At 44.3% G+C, this 26,911-nt stretch overlaps 1 protein-coding gene across 3 annotated transcripts in view; it reads right to left on the reverse strand.

Moving 5' to 3' along the window:
- CCDC22 (coiled-coil domain containing 22) overlaps positions 1–26,911 on the reverse strand; it is a 942,388-nt gene that overhangs the window by 125,219 nt on the left and 790,258 nt on the right. For all 3 annotated transcript variants that reach the window (XM_069645264.1, XM_069645266.1, XM_069645265.1), the window contains one exon: positions 15,370–15,444. In XM_069645264.1, the coding sequence (XP_069501365.1) occupies positions 15,370–15,444 (75 nt within the window). The remainder of the gene's footprint in view (positions 1–15,369; positions 15,445–26,911) is intronic.

Below are 26,911 nucleotides of genomic sequence, written 5' to 3' on the forward strand. Positions count from 1 at the left end.
AAGACGACATGGAGCAACATGTTCGATCCCTGGGTCAACGCTTAGAAACCTCTGGGTATTAAGCACGTTATAAATAACCTATCATATCATAACTTTGTAGTTAGGATCCAGGGATTTCAAAGAAGAGACCCTAGAGGGATTCCAGCAGTGGGCCTGGGTGAACTGGAGGGGACTCCTAAATCACATGAATCACCCCAAAAGCTACACAGGAATCACCCAAGGTTTAATGTAAGTAATACTCAAGCCAACACAGTACCTCAGCACAGAAGGAGTTTGCAGCAGGACGTCTTCAGGATCTGCGGCCAAAAACCTGGTCGATTAATTCCTTGTCATGAAGACTGAAGACAGGACACTGGAAGGGATTTTGCAGCAGGGATCAACAGGGAAGGCGCCAGGCAAAAGTTTCTCTGTTTTGGCACCATTTTAGGAGCCAGCAGAAGACTGCCAGTCAGATTCTCATCACTCACTCGGTCCAGCACTCTGGTGAGGGGACTTCTGGGATTCAAATCATGTCTCGGGAGGTCCAGTAGGATGCCACCAAAGTTTCTGCAAGATTCAGAATTTGGAAGACTGTGCACCGCACAATGGCTCGAGGTCCCAGGATATTGAGGTATTGCAGCCCCAGTGTAAGAATAGATTCAGCCTATTAACAGCAAAGGCGCCCTCCTAGGTAGCAAATTATAGATGCTACATTGGTTACAACAGAAAGTGCAACAGCTTGGGGTTGCCTCAGAGGCTGACCTGGGGTATGTTAAAAAATCTAATTATAATATTCCCAAAGTCGCGCTCTTTCTCAATGGTGAATTCAAAATATGTTGTCCCAAAAAGGTATTGGTTTTAATGTTCAAAACATAAATAAATTGTTACAGCATAAACAAGAAAACAATGTCTGACAGTATAGTTCAATTTCACTAGCTGTCTATTTTTGTTAGTTTAAATTCATGGATAATATCACTTGTGATAGAATGTTTTTTGGTAGAAAGTCTCCTGACGAGTTAGAGGTCTTATTGTCAAACCCCTATTGTTTGTGTGTTTCAATAGATTCTAAGTCTTCTGATGGTTCAGATGACTTATTGTCAAACCCCTGTTTTCAGTATAGATTCTCAGAGCTTGTCACTTGAGGCCCTTTTTATTTGGGTTGAATAAGTTCAAGTTGTTTCTTCTTGCAAGTTTGTGATTTTAATGCAGATCTTTGAATTTATGATCCTGATGCCAAGCCCCTTGTTGGGGTTTTTGTGATTTTGTAGCTTGAAGTTTTTCACAGTTTTGTGAATTTATGTGGATACCAAATGTTCTATTTAATTTTTGAAATCGGAGTGCCAAACCTCGACATGCGTTTCCCGCTCAGGTTGTGAGTGAGTCTTCAGGAAGTTAATTGGTCCATTTCCTCATTTGCAACATTTAAATTCTTTACATTTCCAACTAAACTTCCATTTTAAAGAGTTTTTGGTTCACATTGATTTGAATTCCTCATGTCTTCAAACAATGTGCTAAATAATGCTGGATCTGTAGTGTCGCTTTTTTTTGCTATTGCATGAAAAATTATGTTGTTCCCTGTTTTGTTTCAAGATTGCTACTATTCTGATACTGATGGTTCGATTGCCACAAGGTCACAGCATGACGTGGGATGGCTCGAAATGCAGGTCTTCTTGAGTCTAGTCTATCTCATCATGCTCTCGGTCAGGGTCGTCGTATTCAGGACCCCTAGGTCGATTGGAAGGAAGGGTTACAGCAGGTTCAGGGTTACACAGCAGGCTGTCTGGTCGCTAAACATCGTTACAGCTCTCTTCTCTCCATCTTCCTCTTCAGTTTCAGCTCCAGTGGTTGACTTCTCAGCAGCTTCCAAGTTAGGAGTTTTTATCAGGAACTACAGCACAATGTCTGCGTTCTCTCCCTGCATTTTAAAGCAAGGGGTGATCTGGCTGTCCAATCAGGGAGTTTGCTCCTTTCAGGCAAGGTAAAAGATAAAGGGCTGCAGAGTTTCAGGCTCCTACCTCGCTTTCTGGCTTCTCAGACACTCCGGAGCCTGGGCAGGCAATCCACAGGATTCCCACCGAAGACAAATCAGCCACTGAGGTTGTTCCCACCTAGAATGGCAGGGGAAGACCTCAGAAACAGTGAGCACACAAGAAATGGCGAAAAAAGAAGGAGCCCACCATATTAGCAAAATAGTGGCCCTTCTGTGCATTACCGAGGCTGAATTAAAAGCCTGCGAGTAATGAAGACTAAAATGTCATAAAGGTAGTTACACTGCCACCAGCCATTCAAGGAAACATACAATTGTAACAAAATGTCACCAGGTAAGTAAGAAAGGGGATACATTGCATCCTCCCAGCACTCCACATAAGGTGGGGTGTGCTGGCTCACTAATGTATAATTTAAAGGGGATGAACATCCCTCTTTACTACTTGGGAACAGTAGTTCAACCAAGTATAGGAAAGAGAAATTAATAGGGGAGCACAAAGGGGCAACCCAGTCAAAGTCCATGGAGAGCATTTGATTTGCTTGAACACCAAACACCAAACACACTGTGAGGCCTTCGACAAATCAGGCAACTGCTCTCAGGAAGCTATAGATTGGGTAACTTCCTTCCTAGAAGATAGGAGCGCCAAGATCCACTGGGGTGACCCCTTCTCAGCGCCCGGAAAGTTTATCATCCCTTTTGTTTAATCTCTACCTGCGATGTCTATGTACCCTATTAGCCAACTTAGGAGTCTTTATCACAAACTTTGCCGATGACACGCAACTAGTTATTGAGCTAAGCGGCTGTCACACTGCAGACAACAATAAGCTTGCTTGCATTTACAACTCAATTGAGGCCTGGATGAAGACAAACTGGCTGTGCCTCAATGGAAGCAAGACCGAGCTCATGATTGTTGGATCACCTCAGGACAGGGCTAAACTAGACACAGCCTACACAACTTTTAAGATCAAAGACACAAACGTCAGGGTCGGTTAAGACACTAGGGGCCTCATTCCGAGGTTGGTGCTAGTTGATAATTGAAGTTATCAAAAACCGCTCTATATCACAGTCATGGAAACAATCGGTCATCGTACCCATTTTTAAAAAGGGAGATTGCTCCCAGGCCATCAACTATCGACCAATAGCCCTACTTGACGCGCTGGGGAAGATCTCTGAGTGCCTGGTCCTTCACCAATTCAACGAATGGACATCTTTGCAAAAAATAGACCGAAACCAGACCGGGTTTGTTGCGGGCCTGGGGACGGCAATAAATCTCACAACTCTTAATGCCATTACAGCGCATGCTGCAATGACCAAACAATCAATCTACTTTGATTCGGTATCTAGGCATATTTTACTAAACAAACTAATGAAACTACACAAACCAAATTGTCCTTCCACCTTGATTGATATTATAGGTGCACTTCACTCAGAAACATCAATTCAGATCAGATTGACAACCGAAGGATTACACTATCAGCCCCCATTTCGACTACTAGGGGTCTTAAACAAGGCTGTATACTTGCCTGCGCCATTTTTAATTATTTCATCCAAGACATCAAATATGCTTTCTGTAACATCATTACTGACGCACCAAAACTTGTCTCTGAAGATGTGTCTGCGTTATTATATGCAGATGATTTAGTACGAATATCTAAGACACCATTTGGACTTCAAAATTAGTTATATGCGTTATCATGTTACATAGATTCCAACAAGCTTACAATAAATCTACAAAAAACGAAGATCTTGTCATGCGTGAGTAGACGCTCGATCTGGAGTAGACCCATGTGGACCTTACATAACACTGCGATAGAAGTAGTGACTCACTATACCTATCTAGGCATGAGCATCGATAGTCATCTGCACAATAAATCACATTTGATGACTCTGGAAACCAAACATACTACGTCTATTTCACAAACCAAAATCATTTTATTCAAATATGGTAAATTTTCACTGAAAGCAGCAATCATTTATTACCCTAAAAAAACTGCACCCATACTGCTTTACAGGCTAGAGGCTCGAGAAACAATGAAATGTATTCTTCACCAAAATAGAAGGTAAATATTGGAGACAAGTCTTAAGATTGCTATCATGCATACCTAGCGCATGGATTAGATATGAGCTGGGATTAACTTCCTTGAATGGCATGTATCAGTGGCGCCTGTGCGCACTCTTCAGAAAATGCCTTTTAGCTTCTAAATCCGCCACACTATTAGAAACACTTTGTAAACTATATGCTCTTATCTGACTATAAATTCCCTGTAGAACAGAGAGAGTTAGTTTTTCAGATTCTTGTTGCTGCTGACAAAACCATTGAAGTTCTGATCTCAGACCCTAATAGGGTCAAAACTAAACTTTACTTGGCCGACTGGATAGAAACTCATAGACTTTGCAATCAGTACAAAGACTTTAAAATAACCCATTTGGGGATAAACAACTATGCACTGTGGAACCATACCTCCTTAAACACCTTCACCATTGTATAGGTCATTTATACTGCGTTTACGTTTAAATGTATGCCTACTAGAGATATCTTGGCCAGACGCTCTATCATTGCAAAAGAAAACAACTTTTGTCGCTTCTGCAACTTAAAAGAACATAGAGACCTTGCGGCATTTAATGACTCAGTGTTTAGCTCTAATACCACAAAGAGCTAAATACCTTTTTATCACCTTGCTTATCTTAAAAACACTGATGCCAACACTTCATGGCAGTTACTTCTGGGCACATCAAATACTAGCCTTAGAATAGCTACCATGAATTATCTAATTGTTATATTCGAGGAAACAACATCATTACCTGAAATTGGAATATTTAAAAATGATTAATCCCCAGACAAACTCAGAGGATGCATCATTGGCCCCGATGTAGTACCATTTACATGTTGTGTTTGTTAGCGCTCATATTATTGTAACTACCAACAAACAAGGTTTTATTATCATCCATGTAGAGTGTATGCTAATGAAACAAACAGCTGTAACTAAATTTAATTGCATTTAAAAACATTACTTTGATTAGAACGGCTCTCCATTGATGATAGGGGTCGAGTGTACTGTTAAGGTTAATCTGCTACGATTCTGACAGATGAATTTGATTTTAACTCAATTTTAAATTGAACATCTTACTCCTTATTATGGCAAATTAATTGTAATATATGATCTTTGTCGTTGTAAAGCAATTGTTTGAATATTACATGTTTTTCTTTTTAGAAAGTAACTGTACTAGCTGTTTTATCAGATGATTTTGACATTGAAATGTTGATTTATTCAATTATCAATAACAAAAAAACAAAAACAAAAAAAAAACGATCTAAATCCGTAAAGTCCACTCACCAGAGTGCAGGACCGAGAGAGTGACGAGAATCCGACTGGCGATAGTTGTCCTTCATCTGGCTGCTGTTAAAAGGCACCAAATCCACAGAGCCACGAGAATCCATGAAGAAACCTTTGCTGGAAGCCTCCCCGGATGACTGCTGCTGCAAGTTCCGATCCAGTGTCCAATTCTTTCGTCTCCAGACCAAGATTCCAGTAACCGGGTCCTGTGCTTCTACATCCTGAAGGCATCCACACAGAAGCTTTTCTTTTCTCCTAAGGTACTTTGTGGGCTTGGGTAACACTTAGCTTAAGTCTGGTGCGCATCCTGTGAAGCTGAGTGGGTGATTCGTGTGGTTGGGAGTTTGCCCATACTACTTACCGAGGCCTAATACTTGAACACCTACAGGGAGCATTCTGTGAAGTCTCTGAACACTTTAACTCTGAAAGTGAATGTTTACTTGTTTGACTTTCCTGCAACTGAACCCTATCTGCACCGGACTACAGCTGGCACCTAGACCACTAGGGTCCCCTTTCTCCCTCTGAAAGAACTCATGCAATAGACTAGGGAATGACTGGATAAGAAAAGGATTCTGCCTTGAAAGGTATAACTACTATAAAAGTACTTACCTGCTGAAAGGATTAGTGTGGCAATTGCATCTCTGTGAATAAATTAGTTACAAAATGTCACTAGGTTTATGCTTACCATTGAGTTGCATTCTGCCCCTCTAATAAGTGTATATACATCTTGCTTTACTAACTTTGAATTGTGTTTCCCCCCTACTAAAAAGTAATAAGCTGTGGTACTGTTTTATCATTGCTTAACTGAATGAGTGTAAAAGCTTACCAATATGGTTTACCTGCCTTGAATAACCTTTTGTCATTCTTAAAATTCATCACTGGGTGTTGCTTTCCCTGGTCTGCTTTATACAGATCTAAAACATCTTGAAGTTAATACTTGTCTTTGAGTTGCTTGGAGTCCCTCTTGAATGTATACAGGTCTTACTCGCCTTGAATTGCTGCTGCTCTTCTAAACTTGTAACACTGGGTTGTGCCTCCCCTGAAACTGCTTTGAGCATTTCCAAAATAGTCATAGGGTCAATTACTTATCTTGAAATACATTGCGTCTTTCTTAAAGTGTAATATGGTTTTACATTTTTTTTTAATTGTATTTGGTCTATGAAAACAAAGCTTTACAAAGAAATCTATACATTACAGGTAGTCTGGATAAAATGCCATACAGTTACAGTCAGTACAGATTTTACCATTATCCAAGGATTTAACATTCCTTGCATATCGGTTTGATAAAATATTTGGTAGAGAGACACAACTCAACATATAAAAACATTAATCGGATAAAACATAAGACATTAGATCATGAATAGTTCATACGTCATCTGTTCAACACTCTAAAGAGTTGTAAGGTTCTATTCTACAGTTAATTGACATCTCCATCATCAACTCTTCTTTGATATAAATAATCCAAAAAACACATGAATATATAATATACATAAAAACATATAAAAGACATTATATGGTGCATAAGGACATAAAACATACGAGTAAACAATTGGGCATCTACATATTCATTATATATTAATTCAATCCATAAATGGTGCCGGCCCATTCATTTATATGGGACACATCTCACATGTAATAGGGCAATTCAACCCGTAGTGCATCAATTTCAACCATAGTTCCAGGTTTTACAAGTTTACTAATTATTGTCAGTTTTATTTTAGTCCCAATTGATTCTTTCCTAAAGATCCTCAGCAATAGTCTGCAATAAATTGCACAATCCCAACACTAGTTCTTGGCTATTCCCTACCACACACGTCTCCCATAGGGTTTCTCTGGATAGGGGTGTATTGGTTGACAAACTCTCCAAGTGTAGTCGCACGTCAGTTTTCATAATAAGAGCAATACACGGTCAAATGTTTTAAAATTTCGACCTCTCCATTATTCAAACCAAAATGACAAAGACCATCAATCTTGGTCTCACCCTTCGTCCAATATTGTAGACGTTCATTGGTTTGATATTGATTCAACTTGAATCGCAAGTATAACATGCAGGCTTTTTTTACAGGGGAATTTATCAATGTACGGTGGTCTCTCCCTGCGTTTTCTCGTAAATTTAGGCTATTCCTTGTATGTTTTATATCCTGCATTTTTATCAGTTAACATGCACCAATAGAAGTCCTGAAACTTGCGTTTAATAGTTGGTATGTCCCCAGATTTTGTACAGTTATATCAGCTGGGCACACTATGCTGTTTATTCTTAGTGTAGGTTACAATTGAAGGTAACTCGGCTGCACTGAGCATTTCTTTTAGCCCCTCCTATAGTGAGTTCTTAGGCGGATGAATGATTTTCATGTGATTGCTCACCAACCTCCAATGCCATTTTGCTAACAGCGGGAGGAGCCCTCACTCATAACAAATAATTGAGTTGGGGATGGACAACGCCAAACCCAATGTCTGTTTCCACAAAGTTCCTTGTAGGGAGTCCAACATGTTGTCGATATCTATAATGCACATATCCAAACCATACAACATCAAGGGCTCAACTTTTAAGAGATAGAATTGTATCACAGGAAGCAGTGAGAAGTTACAGTACAGCCGCAGTATGAGCTTCATTTGCATACCTAACATTTTTATTTTTTTATTTAACGATTCTTTCCACATATATTTTGAGTTGATATCAGTGAGTGTATAGCCCAAGTAGCGTATTGTGTGCACTCGCTCAATCAGGATGTCATCAACTGACCATGTGAATCTTGTCATTTTTAGTTTTCTATTTGCAAAAGTTAAAATAAAAGATTTGGCAGGATTAGCCCTAAGATTGAACCTGGATGCAAATGTCGCGAATAATTTTAATTTATTTTGTAAGCCGAAAGGGGTCCTGTCAAATAGGATAACGTCGTCAGCAAAAGCAAGCCAATTCAATCTTAGATCTCGGAGCCTCACAGGATAAATATCAGGAGCATTCCATAACTTATCAATATCAGACATATAGAGATTAAACAGCACTGCTGCCAAATTGCAGCCCTGCTTTACACCTATATTAGTTGAAACTGGGTCAGTGAGAGTTCCTTCTTTGTTGATTCTAACTCTAGTCTAAGTCTAGCATTTTTGCCCATAGATATTCCCTAATGACTGTATCAAATGCGGCCGTCATGTCGAGTGTGGCCATATACAATGGGCTGCAATTTGTCCGCTTGGTTTGGTGCAGAATGTGGGCTAAAATAGTGGCGTTCAAAGGGCATCCCATGCCCTTGCGGAACCTACCTGGTATTTTGACGATAGGTTGTGTAACTTGTGTTGCTGAATATATCGCTGTAATTCGTCCAATATTAACAGGGAAAATACCTTAGAAACAGCATCTGTTAGCGCTAATGGCCTAAAATGGTCAGGATTTCCGGGATCACCTTTTTTTAAAAAAAAATAGGAATGATTGTTGCAGAGTGCCAAAATATCGGAATAGTTTTTGTTTGAAAGATAATATCAAACTTTATTTTAAAAATCATGGCCCATAGTTCCTGGGATTTCAAGGCACATGGTGGTATCCTATTCCGGCCTGCCGATTTAGAAAATGTTAGCTTTTAGAACGCCCATAATATATCCTCATATGACCAAGGACAGATCTCTGGTATGGCACATGCATATTCCCAGGTTCGAGGCATCCTATGCTCTATCGGAATTGAATACTTTTTTTGCAAGAAGAGAGTCCAGGTTTTCGCTGGAATAGAAGCTTGTATACATTCATGTGATTTACCAGTTATTGCCTGTAGGGAAGACCACACCTGTCTAACATTTTTTTTTACAAGATTCTGAATCATTTTCCGATTATCTGCCTCATGTAAGTCAATTTTTAAGTTTTTCATTTTTATCACATTGGCAAATTCGTTTTTTTTGCTCATAATAGCTAGTTTCCATGAATTCAGTTTTCTTTAATGCTGTTTTCTTTAATTGTCTTAGCTGTTTATTTTTGTTAGATTTCCCTTTTGCAATCGCCATATTAAACACATGACTATGAGGTACAGCTTGGGGTAAAGCCAAGGTTTTATTAGTAAGTTTTTGAAGATGGTATTTGATGTTAACATTCCTGTTCTCTATATTGTTCAGGTGCATATCTGCGTTAACACGGTATAGTAACAGGCCCTTGTCAGAACTAATTGCCAAGTTCAACTTGTAACAAAGATGATTGTTCCATCTGACTGATAATTTATGACTGTCAAATTCAATCAATGCCAAATTGCTATCTTGTTGGAATTTTAAATGAGGCAACTTCAGCAACAATTTAAAGATCATATGATCTGCAAACAGCGGGTTCACAATAACAACTGGTGAGCAATCAGAGTATATCCAAGAGGAAGCAAAAAATAGTCTTATATAAGACCTTGCATTTCTTCTATGCCATGTATATTCTAACTGGGTCTTCTGTGCCCACCATCTGTATATCCCAATTGAGAAAGAAATGGGCCCACACCCTCCCATTTACATCCGAGAGAGAGGCCTAAGCGCCATTGCTCTCGAGGTTGCCCATGTCTGAGTTTCTGCAATTCGAATTGAAATCTCCCCCTATGATAATTTTGATTTCCACATTCCTAATCAAGGCTACTTCCATCATATGTTCCAAACATGCAAACATATGGCCTTGGGGTAGTTGATACGATTCCAATATATACAAATAACAAATACAGTTGTCTGAAATTCATGAAAATATTGCTCTATTACCAGTATATTACCATGGTTAGAAATCAGTACCTTATATGCTCTCAAAGCGTTGTTAACTAAAATCGCCAGACCACCCGAGGGTCTGCCTATACTGCCATTCCCGGCAACTTGTGTATAGACATCATATCCTTCCAAGGAGATATCAGACGTCAGCATCGTTTCCTGAAGTAAAATTAAATCAGGTTTCTCATTTATTCGAAGTAGGCTAAACCAATTTTTTAAGTTCCTATAGCCACAGGAGTTCCACTAAATAATCTACAAATAATTTTCGCTACGCTTTCGGCTGTACTATTTTATTTGGGAAGTTGAAGTGTTCATTAGTGGCTCAAGCCAAGAAAGTTCTTTTATTGCAGATACAAAGGCTGTTAGTTTTTTTTAATGTTTCCCCATCAAGATCCTTTGGCAGACCTTCCTTGGGTTGAGCCGCCATCGGTTCGTCTAGTATTGGTTGGGTGTGTACAAATGTCTTTGCATCATCTATTGAGTTAAATATTTGAATAGTTAATCCTATATGTGAAAGATTAGATCTCTGCTCCCATATGAATTTGGTCACAATATAGGATTGAAAGTGGCACATCATCCTATTGTTTATATTCCTGTCCAGCGTTATCCAATCGATATCCTCTGATAATGTTCTTAACAGTGGGATGGTTTGAAAAGTTTTTAAAATCAAGGCTCTATTTATTGGAACCTTCCTGTTTATCTTGGGATCACTCACCCAGCCCCTTATTATAGGAGGTTGCGAGTTCAGGAGCTTGCTGGACATGTGTTCCGAGGTCGCATTCTCTGCAGTGCTATCTAGTTTGTTGGACCCAATCACATTTGAGTTTGTTTCCTTATCCAAATCAACTAAGTTGGAGAGAGAGCATTAGGGCCAACATCTGACCGGGGTGTGGAACTTCCATCACATGTAGCATCCAGATTTTGAACAGTCACTTTTGACACAGACTGCAAACCTTCCTTGCCTAGCACCGCAGATTTGGCCGGAACTCCGTTCTGAGCAACCATCACAGGTGCCATCAATGGTTGATCTGATTCTTTGTCTTTCAGAGTCTTTTTTTATCAGCAATCAAGTTAGCAAAACCTGATTGGGTTATTACAGGATTCTGATTTGGTTTTTGTCTACTTTGTACCTCATCACCAGTATTATGGCTATTGGAAGGTTCACTCCTCCTAGTCAGAGAACTGCAAAATTATTTCGTACAGGTTATTGAATAGTATTGCAATAGGTCAATTTGTTTATTTTTTTCCCAAACAGACCACTGTTTCATTAATAGGTAGATCACACAAAAATACTTCAGAACGGGCCTTTGTATATTGATCACTATTAGAGCCACTATTTTTATTGTGATTTAAAAAAAAAAAATGGAGCCATCTGAATGAGATCTCTAGTTGCTGCAATAACAGATTTCACTTCTTCTGTTATGTCCAGCAGAGATTTAAATTAATTATCCAGCTCATTAAGGACTGTTAAATCATCGTCATTCGAGATATTAACAGAAGCATCTAGTTGTGTACAGGGGCTTTTGCTCCTTTTAGCTGCTTCTTTTTTAGCTTTTTTCATTTGATCTACTTGCAGTTTTTTTCTATATGCTTGTCTTTTTAGCGCTCTTTGTACCAAATGTTTTTCTCTTTGTGATAAATGGGAACCTGCAGATTCCTGTACTTCCGTTGTTTCATCTATGGCATCATGTACTTGGGGTATGACGACAGCCTTTTCCTGTAGGTCTAACAGGTCAGTCAAGGCAGATGGGCTGTTGGGATCCTCATTGAATGTTGCCATATCTGAATCAAGCTGTGACGGGCCTGGAGAGATCTCAAAAAAAGCCGGTAAAGTTCTTAGCTCATTCTCCATAGAATTAATTTTTTCAACATTGCTTCCTACTACTTGCACTATACCACCATCTTCATTTTTGCTACGAGGTAAAAACTCAGGAACTACACATGTTGCAACCTCAGCATATGACTTGGTAGCAATTGTCATTGCTGGTAGGTAATCTGTTTGCGTTTGTCTAGACTCCTGAGACAATTGTTTCTGAAGGCAGCAGAAAGTCCAAGCATCGAGTCATACGCAAAAAACATACCATCAAGTTTGTTCAATTTTCCCTGAATATCATCCAATGCCATGTTCATTGTCCGCATTTCCCAGTGTGTGCTTTCGTGGCCTCTATCCGACAGATAAAAAATGTGCGTCATCACTGGAAAGACGACATATCATTCATACCAATACCAAAAATTTCCTCTGGGGAAAGCGTGAAGCCCACATGGGGATTTTCATCAGTGAAGCTATTTGAACCATGCCCCCTCTCAGGGATATGGTCATCCGAGTCTATCCCCATAACGGCTTTTGTTTTCAGAGTTGGGGAGCTGGCACTTGAACGGCCCTCAAAGCTCTGTCTAACTTTTCAACAACATGACCCGGGCTTTCATCTCGAGTTTTGTTAAAGAGAAAAATGTTTTCAATCCCTCTCCTTCTCACTGAGGTCGGTGTAGAGGGATCCAGGGAAAGTCTTATTCTCCTTCCTAGTTCAACTTCAAAGGCTGGCGCTAGCATGGATATGTCAGATATAGGATTGTTGAATACTTCCTCAGAAACATGACAGGCACTGGAATTATTCGGAGGTACATTATTATTTTCTTTTGTAATCGCCACATTCTCAGTTACATCTATGTCATTTAGTTCATGTAAGGTAAAGGTTACCGGCACGGGTAACTCAAATTCAGCTTTGTGGACCATTACAGGAACAACATTCTGAGCTATGGCACTATTAGTAATGCCTGAAAGTGGAGGAATATTCGACATTTATTTATCATTGAGGGAAAGTGCAGCATCAGTATCAACATTGGGTGTACACAATTGCGACGCGGTCAAGTCAACTTGAATTATTGCCTTGGCCATGGGCTGAGACGTTGACTCTTCTGTTTTCGGGTTATCAAACAGCTTTCTGCCACTACGAAGCCCGTTGACCATGCTCAAATAGAGTTAACCGTTACCGGACAGCCCTTGTTAACTGTGCCTACTAGCAAAATGTATAAGGTATCTCAATTCTCCGTAGCCGCTTACCGCCAGCCTGCCACCCGAACAGTCAAACAATCAAAACACTTCCGGCACACTTCTGGTGCATGCACGCTGGTGCGCGTGCACCGGACTCAAACTAGGCTGCTGGGACAGAAGCAGGCAACACAGTAGGCGGGCAAATAGAAGCAGCTAAAGAAAGAAGGAATGTAGTTACAAAAGGAAGCAAGGACAATATGTAAAGTCCATAGAAAATGTAAGAGTCCAGAAAAAGTCCAAGATTAGTCTAAAGACTATAATATTTACTTGTAGCACGTCGGAATGGGTTTCGCCGTGCAGGCAACAAAGCTTCTTCTTACACATACAGTGGGTCCAGAAAATAAACCACGAGCGTGACGGCCAAAACACTTCTGGCACACTTCTGGTGCGCGTGCACCAGACTCAAGTAAGGATGCTGGGAGCAGGTGGCCGGGCGGATGGGCAGGATCAGGCGGAAGCAGGCAACACAGTAGGCGGGCAAATAGAAGCAGTTGTAGCACGTCGGAGCGGGTTTCGCCGTGCAGTGAGGCAACAAAGCTTCTTCTTATGCATACAGGGGGGCTCAGAAAATAAACCACGAGCGTGACAGCCAAAACACTTCCGGCACTCTTCTGGTGCGCACTTAGGGTTTTGCTTTCCCTGATTTGCTTAGTGCATTCTAAAATAGTGTGTTCATACTTATCATAGAGTAGCTTAAGGCCCGTTCAGAAAGTATACGAGTGGTTTTAATAGCTCTGAATTGAGCTCTAAAATGTAATGTTACAAGGTGTATACTTGTAACAGGTTTGGTTTATTATATTTCATAACTGAGAGTAACTGCATGACTGACAGGGTCAACTACCCTTGAAATACTGATTGGATTATAAAGGTATATCTAACCTTGTCTTATTCCCCAAGAATAATATTTTACTATCCTGAATGTATAACCTTAGGTTTGACTCATCTTGACTTGGCACATATAAAAGTAACCAAAAATCTCAAGTGAAAAGACTAGTGCGATACAAAGGTATCCCCATTGCACTGTATTTTAAGATGTTTTGTGCACTGTCAAAAGGTTGCCAAAAAGATAAAAAGACAAAAGGGTAACAGATTCCAAGTACTGAAGTCGGACGGACTGATCAGGTTCCACATAATAAAAATGAGCAAAAGGCCAGGGGATTGAAGCTCAAGGTTTCACTTCCCTGTAAAAAGTAAGGGCGGGTTCAAAAACAAAAGTAAAAAGTTTGAGGGTCCAAAGAATATGGAGGGAAATTTGACAAAAGACACATCTTTCCTAGCAAGAGGTTACATCATGTGAACATGTGATAGATTCAATGGTGGAGAAATGGTTATATAAAGTAAGCAATGATTTGACCACTCTGAAAACTCGCAGTGTGTGAAACCTCAAGTCTATTGTTAAACTGAGAAGAACACCTTTATGCTGCCTTATTTTACAAGAAAGGCCACTAAAAACAAGTGGTAAGCCACAGTACCCAGCACAGAATTAAATGGTTTGTAACCGTAACTGTGGTTTACAAAACAATGTTTTTCTAAACTCTTAATTAACACTGATATGCTGGCATCATCCCACTGTTGGCACCATATAATGCAAGAACAGAGTGCAGATGATTTTTTTAAAGCACAATCCTACAGCAGTACAGTGTGATCGTGAACCTAAAGACCTAACCACCAATTATTTCTATAGGCTGTCCTGTGGACATGATAAGCTAACACACAGCTAACTCTTGCTTGCTCCACAGGGATCTTAAACAAACCAGGTTCCTTTCCCAGAAACAGACCCCTTTCCTCTTTCATTCTGTTACTGCCCTATGTGTTCTAGCCCCCTATAGCACCACAACAACAGACAGTGGTGTTAGCGCCATCTTGCCAATGTAATGCCTTCTTCCTCCCTCTGCCTCCAATGCTTGCCACAGGAGATACATTAGAAGGCGAGAGTAGCCACACTACCTCTAGCTTGAGAAAGGTATGTATACCTTTCCAGGATTGGCTCATCCCCACCAAGCTTGGCCTGACTCTCCAAGGCTTGAGGTTAGCTTAGCAAAATAGTGTTTCTTGGGACTCTTAAATGCAGGATTATCTATGAGAGCTTACCCATCCTTTTTTACTGGCTGGATGTAACATTGCCAGGTCAAGGTCCTCTGACCACTCTTTGCAGCTGGTATATGGCATTTGATCTTTAGCCTGTCAACTTGTTGCTTACAGGCCAGTGGAAGGAGGACACCTTGTCGAGATAGAGTTCTGCCCTGGCATGTGGGGCTTGGGATATGAACAGTTAACAGTGACACAAAAGCATTAATTACCTGCTCCTCCAAGTCCCGGATTTCCCGCATGATGGTTCCTGTGTCTTCAATGGTTTCAATAAGCTGGAGGCAGTTCTGAAGGATGTACAAGTAGGTCAGTGAAGTGCAGAATACCACAGAACACATACAAGGAAATGCAATAATGTCTGCAACATCAACATTCGGGAATAGGGAAATGTGAAAAACAGGGAGCCCAAAAAAAAGGGCAGGAATTCTGTTGGTTCCTTCAAGAGTGAGTAAACACAGATAGCACCATTTACAGGCCACCCTCAGCTATTTTTGCCGCACTGTAAGGGAAGCATGGTATAACAAGTATGACATTGACACAAGAGGTAGACATTTCAAAACCTTTATTCAATTATCGGGGTTTGGAAAAACTCCTGCTTTGCCTTATAGCTATGATGGGAGTAGTCTCAACCATCAAATAAGGAAACCACAGTCCTAGTCAGTCATTGTCAAATCAAAATGGCCTATACTAACCAAACCTAATGCCTGCCCTATCTCTTATACAAAAAGTGTGCAAAGGGGAATATGTATGCAAAGGAAAATCAGTGTTATAGCATAGTATCAAGATGGCCGAGTCGGCTCTTCTCCCCACGTTGGACAGCACAGAGTTGGGCGGCTCCCCTAAACAGGATTACACACTCTGGCTCAGGTTCTCAAAAACAAGGCAGTTCAAAACATGGGTCGAGGCCCGCTTGGCCTTAAAGTCACTTATTCCAGTTCACAAAAAGTTATTTCATAGTTCAACAAAAAGTTCACGTGGGTCTCCCTCCGTTGGGCTCAGACATCTCAAAGCTTTAATAGTTCACACAGGTCTCCCTCATCCAGGCTCCGACCTCGCAATCACAGCACTTGCAGGGGATCCCTTCCGAAGCTTTATTCACATTTGTTAGGGGTTCCCTTCCCCTAACTTATTTCATGTTCCAGGTCTCCCTCAGTCGGGCTTGGACCTTTCACTGTTGTCGAAGACTTTCAAATGTGCAAGGCTTTTCCATAAACCTCTGCAGGACCACTTTGACTTTCACATCAGCTCAAACTGTTGTGTTATTTGCTCCAGTGTCTCTTGGCCTTGGTAGTTCAGCACCATACGCATAAATGTTCATAGAAATCTTTATCTTAAAGTAATCACCTTTTAACTTCCCCTTTCGCCTGGGTTAATCTTGACCATTGCGCATTTCAGGATTTGTTCACTTTGCTGCTTTATAACAAGATATCACATATTTCGCTGAGACTTTTGAGTGAGCTACTCTATCACTGGCCTCACCGTCATCAGTAATTTAAAGTTCACCACAAGTCTGCCTTCTTTTTCATCTCATCAGCATGCACACAGCCTTCAATTATGAGATATACTGTTGCAACATCAATCTTTCCTTAACACACACCGGCCTTTCATATTGTTCGCCAACTCACCGGCTGTGTGCCTTCCTTTCTTGTCTTTGCGGCTTTAATTCACCAGTCAAGGTTAATACCACAGGCTTGGCCTCGCCAACTCGGTCGTTTACCCGGGAGGGTCGCTGGTGTCCTTGAAACAATGCAGTCTTCTTGTCTGGGATTTGGCCCTGTCCGCGTATCTTTCACAGCTCTTTGGAGGCAACGACCTCCTGCAGGGATCTTCTGGGTTTCCCTACCTTTTCTCTCGTCCCTTGATCAATCGTCTGCTCCAGTGGGTTCGCCTTCACCCCTGAAGATCTGCTCCTTCTCGTGTTCCACCGTTGCTCAGTGTGTGTCTCTATGTTCCGCCTTTTATCCGTGTGGGGAGAGCTAATGGGTATCAGATGTATGTGATTAAAGTCAAGTATCTGGACTTTGCCTGACCCGATTAGCGGGACATGTCCAATGAGATATGTAAGGGATAGCCTCTTTACTCTCAGTCGCCCTCTTCCTCGGCCCAGTGTTTGTGCAGAAAGGGGGGGGGCAGGGGGAGGACGCTGGAGAGTTGGGAGAATCTTCTAAAATAGGATTGGGCATCGGTACGGGAAAGGGGGGGAATACCCTGTTTCACCATTGGTTGCCTCACCCCCAATCCCAGAAGACCCCTCACCCAGGTGATCCTCCCGCACTGGTCCATCCCCAGGGTCTGGATCCAAAGGCGATGGCACTGCCCTGGCCACCTGAGAGAGAGAGAGAGAGAAAGAGAGAGAGCGAGCGAGCGAGAGAGAGCGAGAGCGAGAGAGATCCTCGGGGGCTAGTAGGCGAGACACCCTTTGGTTTCTCACGACACCCTGGAGCAAAGAAATACATAACACACATGGGTGTTGCTAGGTCTGGAAAAGATCTGGGGCTACGCTAATGTCGGAACTTGTGGCTAGCTAGCTTTCTTGACTAGAGAGCCAACATAACTGATTAGCAATGTGTTAGGACAATTTTTCCGAAGTCCAACTAAGGGCTTCATAAAACCATATCTGAGGCAGTACAAAACTCATAGGATAAGGCTGTACCACCTGATAACATTTGGTAGTGTAGACAGAGCAGCAAGGCATATCTTAGGAGGGAGAGAGGGCTACAGCTTGGTACAAAGAAATTGTAGTATACATATGGTCCAAAGAAACACTGAAACACTATGTATTGTAAAAATAAATGGTTCATTTAAATACCAGTAGGCCAAGATAAACCTTGGGGAAGTAAATACTAGAACATCTTATATAAACACAACAGACTTATGAAGAAACGCTCCATGCGAGGCAAATGGCTTTAACAAACTACAACGCTACATAGAGTGCTTCCCCGACCAAAACTCAAGACGACTCTACATGTATTTCCGCCTCAATGTCTTTCGGACAAAAGAGTGACTTCGAGTTTGGACTAAATTTTGTGCTTTGAGCCCGACATGTAGCTTTTGTAATAGTGAAGTTGAGACCTTAAAACGCCTTATCTTGTTTTGCCAAAAACTGCAACCATGCAGATCTACCCACTTAGGACCTGTGCTTTGGAAACAGCCGTCCTTGTGTGCAGAGGACTGGTGGCAGAAGATGTATGAAGGGGTCGACATGAAGCTGATCTTTGCCCTGACTAACTTCTTGAAGGACATAGAAAAAATGCTGACATTTAACAGCATTGATGTATTGTGACTTTAATAGCAAAAGGAAAAAAAAAGCACTTTTGATTCACTTGGATACTGTGAAATGCATGAATGAGGCCAGATGTGTGAAGCCTGTATGTTTTGTATTTTAAAGGTTTGAATAAACCAATAAAATAAAAAATAAAAAAATAAATTATAAAAAAACAACTTAATACTTATGGGTTACAACTCAAAGTATAAAGTTATTTAGATTACAGTAAGCAGTCAAGGTGAGTCAAACTTACAACACATTCAGAATGGCAGTCAGCTATTCTTGGGGAGTAAAACCAGGTTATAAATACTTTTAGAATACAATCAGTAATTCAAGGGTAGTAGACCCTGTCAGCCATGCAGTGACACTCTGTTACAGAAATAACTTAATAAACCAACCCAGTTACACGTATACACCTTGTAACAGACATTACTTTGTAGAACACAGTTTAAAGCTAGTTATGTAACTCTCATACTTTAAGGAGGGTGAAGGCATGCCCATAGACGCTCACTCCAGAAATGTATTTTTTTTATTTTTTATTAGTGCATGAAGTTAATACAAACCTTTTGCACATTAAATTACAAAATAAAATTCAAACATCATTCCAAAAACATAACCATTTAAAAATACTCATTAATTAGACTTTTGCTACTGACTTCAATGGGTTAAAATTAACATATGCAATTAGAACATTTGGAGAGGAAAGTGGAAGAGGAAATGGCATGCAAAGCTTCTTTCCACTCATGATATGCCGCTCCGGAAAAAACTATAGTTTCAGCCCCAAACACCATACTCCAAAATTGTTCACTTTCAATAGATCTAATATCGGAAACAAGCCCACTGTAGCTTCTGAAATTTATGAGAAGGGAGCATGAATTAAGTAAATGTCAGGCAGTTTCAAGCTCAATTCCACAGAGACGGCAGATCCTATCTTTGGTGTGCCAATTTGATCCATCGCCCAGTATGTTCTCTGGACAGAATAATGTTAAAATGCAAGTATGTAATGAATCTACGATTATACGAGCACAGTACAGTCCAATAATTTGGAAGGTGATTGCGGCGAAATCTCTGGGTGCTGTAGGTTTCATAGATTCCCTTGTTGTTTAAATAGGAAATGTTAGATATAAAATCAAAATCCCCAACTTTCTTCTTTAAAATATTACAGAAATTAGGCATCGAGACTTAATTCATCGAGCTCAACATCAATATTGTAGAAGTGATTAATAGCCGTTGCTTTCAAAATTGGTTAGTGCCAGCCGTCAGTAAAATCTTGCAAGATAACAAAGAATGTTATTCACACTGGGGGTGTGGGGGGACATATACATATCCAAGAAGAGTTTTGAGCGTTGAAGGAGCCACAAGGAGCGAATAGAGGGGACACCAAGCTCACAGCTTAATGCCTCCACCTGTACCAGGGAGGGCAAGTGGAGGATCGAGCGCAGAATTTGACCCTCAAATTTGTCTACCCACCTTAGCATAGGCTCATGAAGGACTGCCAAGGCATAAAGAATCCCTAGTAGACTACTAGTGCAGTAAATGGAGACTAGTCCCTCATATTATATCCGCCCCCATTATTGATAAACCATCTTCATACCAACCACTTTTTCCATATTTTTGGTTTCACAATATCACCATAGAAATTCAACGTCTGTTTATTAGTGATCGGGGCACCCAAGTATATGTAGCTATCAACAATCTTGAGGGGAGACATTGAGGGTCCAAACACATTTCTTCTTTTTTTTTTTTAGAATTCTTGATTTTGATATTTGAGCTACTCATTTTAACAGAGTTGGCCACAGCATATATTGCTAGTGAATCCAATGACCGCTGTAATCCAATGGGAGTTTCGTCAAGTAGAATGATATCGTCTGCACACCCTAATAAAGGAACCGGGACTCGGTCAAAATAGGGAGGGAAGTTTTGTGCAAATTCAATGGTCAAAGCAAAGGGGCAAGGGCACATCCTTGTTTAAGACCAATAGCCATGGTTATATCATTTGTAAGTTCACCTGAATAATTCACTCACACCACTACCGATGATTTAGAGTAAAGAGAGATCAGTTAATACAACAGAGTGGGATCAATTAGCCAATTTGGACCCAAGTCGAGGATGTGACAGTATCAAAGGCTTTGGTGAAATCCACAAAAACATATTGATAGGTTGACTTCAGAAGCACTACAATACGGTGATGGAACAAGTTACTTACCTGTAACTGTTGTTATCCACCATGGGTCTGGCATGGATTCACATGCTCATGAACATTCCCCGTCATCAGGCTGGGAATCCTAGGTAAAGAAAAAATCAGTTTCGTTTCTGATCTGTCTTTCTTAGTAGTAACCAATCACTGATCTCTGGGCCATACTGCCCCCAGCCAATGACTGCCCTCTCCGTAAGCCTCTCCCCTGGCAGCCATCCTCAGATTTGGTAGCACGTAAAGTGGCACTATGACCAAGTGAAGAGCCGCAGAGGGGAAGGAGGGAGGGTTCGCATGTGAATCCATGCCAGACCCATGCTGGAGAACAACAGTTACAGGTAAGTAACTTGTTCCTTCTCCAGCATGGGGTCTGGCATGGATTCACATGCTCATGAATATAAGAATACATAGCAGTACACACATGCACAACCACGGGAGGTGGCAAAGGCTCAACATTAAGCAACTCTTACCTCCTCACCAGGCCCACCTTCAGGCGAACAGGTTGCGCAGCACTGCTTGGCCGACTCTGGACTCCTCCCTGGAATCCCGGTCGACGCAGTAGAATCTTGTGAAGGTGTGTGTCGACCTCCAGGTAGCAGCCCTGCATATATCCAGCAGAGGCACACCAGACAAGAACGCCGTGGTAGCAGCGATCGCTCTGGTCGAATGGGCTCTCAGATGGCCGGGCAACGGTCGGTTTGTGATGCAGCCGGAGAGCCATCTGGAAATGGAAGCCTTCGAAAGGGCCTTCCTTTGGTTCACAGGTCCAAAGTTCACAAACAGCTGTGACGTCTTCCGAAAACTCTTTGTGCGGTCCACGTAGAACTTCAGCGCTCTAGCTACATCCAGCAAGTGCAAAGTCCTCTCGCCGGCGACGAAGACGGGAAGAATACTGGTAACAGCAAGGGCTCGTTGAGATGGAAGTCCAACGGCACCTTGGGCATAAAGGAGGGGTGCGTCCGCAGCACCACCCTCGTGTCGTGAAAAGTCAAGTATGGAGGCTTGCAGGATAGGCCCTGGATCTCTCCCACTCGTCGTGCGGAGGTGATGGCCACAAGAAACGCCGTTTTCCACGACAGGTACTTCAACGGTGCCGAATGCATAGGCTCGAATGGCGCCCCCATGAGCCTCGTCACCACCACGTTGAGCTCCCACGCCGGGGCTGGGGCCCTCAACGGCGGGAAAGATCGGAACAGTCCCTTCATAAATTCCTTCAACAGGCGATGAGACCACAAGGATGACCGTCCCGTGGTTCTGGTGTATCGGGAGATCGCCGCCAGATGCATCTTGATGGAAGCATGAGCTAGTCCAGCTTTGGCCAGCGACCGTAGATACGGCAGCACCTGAGGGGCCGTAATCCGTAGAGGGTTAATCTTCTGTGCACGGCACCAGACAGACAACTTCTTCCACTTGTGTCCGTAGCACTTGAGAGTTGAGGACGCCCTGGCCTTTGCAAGAACCTCTTTGCAGTCCGCCGGGATATCGTACCCTCCAAACTCCAGTGCTGCAGGAGCCAGGCCTGCAAGTTCAGCGACTCCGGGTCGTGATGAAGGATGGCGCCTCCTTCTCTGGAGAGAAGATCTGTGTCCGTTGACAGCTTGACTGGAGGGGACGCTGACAAGTCCAGAAGGTCCGGGAACCAGATCTGCCTCGACCACGCCGGTTGCGACGAGGATCATCCTGCACCGGGACCTCTTGAGCTGGTTGACGAGTCGCAGTAGCAAAGGCAATGGAGGGAACGCATACAGGAACAGGCCGTCCCAGTGGAACGAGAAAGCATTGCCCATGCTCCTCGGCTGGGGAAACCTGCTGGCGAACCTCTGGCACTTGGAGTTCGTCGCCGTCGCAAACAGGTCGATCTGGGGTTAGCCCCATCGCTGGAAAAGTCGATCCACTTGATCCTGCCGCAGTTCCCACTCGTGGCACGAGCGCAGCTCTCTGCTGAGTGAGTTGGCGATGGTGTTCTTTATTCCTGCCAGATGAAAGGCTACCAAGAACATCCCCTGGGCGACGGCCCAATGCCACAGATCCTGGGCTTCCTTGGATAGGGCCGGGGATCTGGTTCCTCCCTGCCTCTGGATGTAGAACATCGTGGTAGTGTTGTCGGTGAAGATCCTCACCACCTTGCCCTTGAGGGATGGGAGAAACGACCTGAGGGCCCAGAACACTGCCAGGAGCTCCAGGATATTGATGTGAAGAGGCTTCTCTTCTGGGAGCCAAAGGCCTCTCGCGTGCAGATCTACGGTGTGAGCGCCCCACCCCTACGGGAGGCATCCGTCGTCACTGTCACCTGGTGAGCTGGGGTCTGGAAGTCTGTGCCCGCCGCTAAATGCATGTGGGTGCCCCACCACTGGATCGCTTGGTGGAAGGTCTCGTCAGAGGGATCCTGTCTTCGAAAGTTGCCCGTCGCTTGCATCCAACGGGCGTCGAGGAACTCCTGTAGGGGGCGCATCCGAAGCCTGCACAGGCGAACCAGGTTTATGCACGATGACATCATCCCGAGAAGGGACTTGATGGACCTCACCCTGGCCACGTCCATGGCCAGCAGGCACCTTGCCCAGGATGGCCTTTGTCCTTTCCTCCGACGGCGAGGCCAATCGTTTTACTGTATCGAGCTTGGCTCCCAGAAACAGTGCGACCTGCGACGGGACCAGGTGGGATTTGGGGAAGTTGATGGAGAATCCCAGGTCCGTGAGCAGCTGGACGGTCTTCGCTGTGTGTTCGACGGCGAGCTCCCCTGTCCTCACTCGGATGAACCAGTCGTCCAGGTAGGGGTAAACGTGGATCCCCTGCAGGCACAGCCGTGTCACCACTGGTGCTAGGCACTTGAATACCCTGGCTGCCGACATCAATCCGAACGGGAGGGTCTTGAACTGGTAGTGCCAACCTTGGACCACGAACCTGAGGAACTTTCAGTGACCCCTTAGAATGGGGATGTGGAAGTACGCATCCTCCAAATCCAACGACGATAGGAAGTCTCCTTCCTCCAGCTGTCCCAGCACGTGCTGGAGGGTAACCATCCGGAACTTCTGTGCCCTGATGTACTTGTTTAGTCGACGCAGGTCCAGGATAGGGCACCATCCTCCTGTCTTCTTTCTGATGACGAAGTATCTTGAATATACTCCGGAGCCCCGGAGCCTCTTTGGGACGAGCTCGATGTCACCTTTCTTGAGCATCGCCCTTACCTCGAGCAACAGTTGAGGGACGTGGTTTTCCTTCCTGGCCCCGGGAGGAATGCAGGGACACTTCTTCAGGAATTCGAGCGCGTGTCTCTGGGCCAGGGCATCCACCACCCAACGGTCGGTGGAGATGGACTCCCACACGCTGACGAACTTCGTCAGCCGGCCGCCTCCCACCGGGGTGCTTCGGTGGGGGCCCGACGCAACGGCCGGTTCAGTCTTGCTTTGAAGCCGCCTTGCCGCCTTGGCCTTCCTGGCGAAGTTGGCGAAATCCACCGGACTTGCCTCGTCCCCTGTAGGCTTCTTGCGACGAGGCATCGGGCCACCTGGCGGTATGTCGAGGAGCCGCCGCCGAATCCTTTAGAGGCACCTTGCTTGCCTCCGGAGTTCCGAAAGGGCGGCCGTCGTTGCTGCAGAACTCCCAAGGCCCGAGCCGTCTCTTTGTCGGTCTTGATGGCCTGGTGTGACTCGTCCACTGTCTTCCCAAACAGATTGTTCCCATCGAAGGGCATGTCCAAAACATTGGTTTGCACATCCTGGCGGAAATCCGTCGCTTTGAGCCATCCTCGCCGTCTAAGGCAAACGCTGTTGCCCAATTGGCGGAAACCGGTGTCGGCAATATCCGTGGCCACCGTTATGGCGTGGTCCGACGCCACCTCACCTTCCTGTAAGATCGCTATGGCCTCTGCCCTTTTGTCGTCCGGTAGGAGGTCCAACAGGGGGGCGATCTTGTACCACAACTCCCTGTCCTAGGGCGTTGGCCGCCTTGATCATCGTCACCGCCGACGAGATGACTCGTCGTCCCATGGCATCCAGTTTCTTTCCCTCGCCGTCCGGCGGGGAAGTTGATGCCGATGCCCCCCCCGCTTTCTTCTTGGCAGCTGCCGAGACAACCGAATCTGGGGTCGGTTGTGCCCTAAGGCACAGGGGGGTGGCGTCGGGGACCCGGTACTACTTCTCATACCGGTCCCTCTTGGCAGGCATTGTGGATGGGTTCTTAAGAGCGAGCCCCTCGTCCCAGATGTCATCCAGCAGATGCACCGCGAGGACCGTCTTCCTCTTGGCCTCGCGCCGTTGGTAGAGGAAGCCTTCCTTCTTCTGCTCTTTGGAGCAGAGCTGGAAAAGCTCAGATGCCCTGGCAATCATCATGTGGAAGAAGCCAATCTCGTCGGGCGGGGAGGCCCGAGCAGGTGGTGAAGGGAGATCTGTCCCGTCATCACCACTGTCGTCATCCGTCCCCGTCGTGGCTGTGTCCGTTCCAGTGTCGTCCCCAGGGACGGGAGACGGGGACAAAGGCTGAGAGGGCCATGAGGGCTGAAACGAAACTCTCCTCCTTTTGTTCGAAGGGCTTCCCGACGGGCCCAGCTCTGGGTCGTCCGTCAGGGGTAGAGGTAATCTCGTCCTTATCTCCGTGCATAAGAATTGGATTGCCATTAAAATGGCCGCCGAGTTGTCCTGTGGCTCGGGTTGCAACAGGCGCGATGGTTGCTCCACTGGAACCTTGTCGGCGCCACAGTCGCTTTCGTCGTCTTCCTCGTCGGGATCCCTCCCGTGGGACCGGTCCTCCTCAACGTTCTTGCCGAGGCCCTCCACGACTTCAACCAGCTCCTCCTCGGAGGCTGTGTTCGTGTCCGTAATGGCCACCGCCCCCCCCTTCTTTTTCCACCGGGGTCTTCTCGATGGGCTGTAAAGAGGATTCCCTCCACCGTGGCAGGGAAACTCTGTGCCCCGAGGTCGCCTCCACTGGGGTAGCCTCCACCGGCTGTGCCAGGGCTGCAGTGACTTCCTCGATAGGGGCCTTAGCCGGGTGAGTCAAGGCCTTCACCACCTTGTGCGTGATTGTGGCCTTCACCTTGGGGGGAGGGTCACCGCCTCGCTCCCCCTCTGCTGGTTTGACCGGGGCCTCTCCAGAAGTTTAGCCGGGTTCTCGGACTTCCTCTTCCCTGAGTTAGAGCGTTGGCTCATGGTTGAAGGTGCCGGTGAGGATGCGCCCTGCCTGGCAGCCGAGGAGCCCGACCATTCGGCGCTCCCGTTGCCAGCGGATTCGCGGTGCTTTGCCGTCGCCGGGGTGCCCTCACAGGACTTAGAAGACCGCTCGGACTTCTTCTCACCTGACGGGCTCTTGCCTTCCAGCCAGTTGGTGAGACGGTTACGACGATCCCTCATATTCCGGTCCGTCATGTTCATGCAAAACGCACAGTCCTTCTCCACGTGCGTCTCGTCTTCATGAAGGCAATAGAGGCATTTCGAATGCTCGTCCTCCTTGAACACATTCTGTAGTTGGCATCCAGGGCAGTTCCTGAACAACTTGGATCCGGGTGTCGAGCTTCCTTTCTCCTGGGCCATGTCCACGGGGTAGGCCTCAGAAACTTCTGGAATCCTCCAAGAAGCGTAGCTCGACGAAACTTCGCCCTTGAGGGGCGTAGCAAAATCCGAAACGGGTCCCTGTTGATCGGATGAAGAAACAGTGGAGCTTGAGGCTCAAATTAACCGAAAAAATGAGAAAATCTCTTTGAGAAAGCGCAAAACGCAGAAAAAGCTTGAGAGCTATAGCACGAGGACTCCCAACACTTGAACGTGTGGTAAAAATGTGAGGATGGCTGCCAGGAGAGGGGCTTAGGGAGAGGGCAGTCATTGGCTGGGGGCAGTATGACCCAGAGATCAGTGATTGGTTACTACTAAGAAAGACAGATCAGAAACAAAACTGATACTGATTTTTTCTTTACGGAGGATTCCCAGCCTGACGGGGAATATTCAGGAGCATGTGAATCCATGCCAGACCCCATGCTGGAGAAATAATAGTATATAGTACACTTAGATTGTGAAGTATACTGTGGCCCTTCCGAAACCCATTTTGAAACGGGGAGAGTAAATTACATGAAAGGGCCTACTTGGAGAGTTTCTTAGCGAGGAAAGTTGAGAAAATCTTTGAACCAATACCTTGCATAGCTAGTAATCCATAATCAGAGGAATTAGTCCGATCACCCTTCTTAAAGATAGTATCGATTTCCTCCAACTTTCAGGAATTTACCTTGATTTCAATATCCTTGCAAACTATTTCTCCAGTACAAAGGACCACAAGGGAATATTATCCTTGCATATAATATTTGATAGCA

The sequence above is a fragment of the Ambystoma mexicanum genome, chromosome 2p (genome assembly GCF_040938575.1).
Source record: "Ambystoma mexicanum isolate Mex_15411 chromosome 2p, UKY_AmexF1_1, whole genome shotgun sequence".
In the NCBI taxonomy this organism is placed as follows: domain Eukaryota; kingdom Metazoa; phylum Chordata; class Amphibia; order Caudata; family Ambystomatidae; genus Ambystoma; species Ambystoma mexicanum.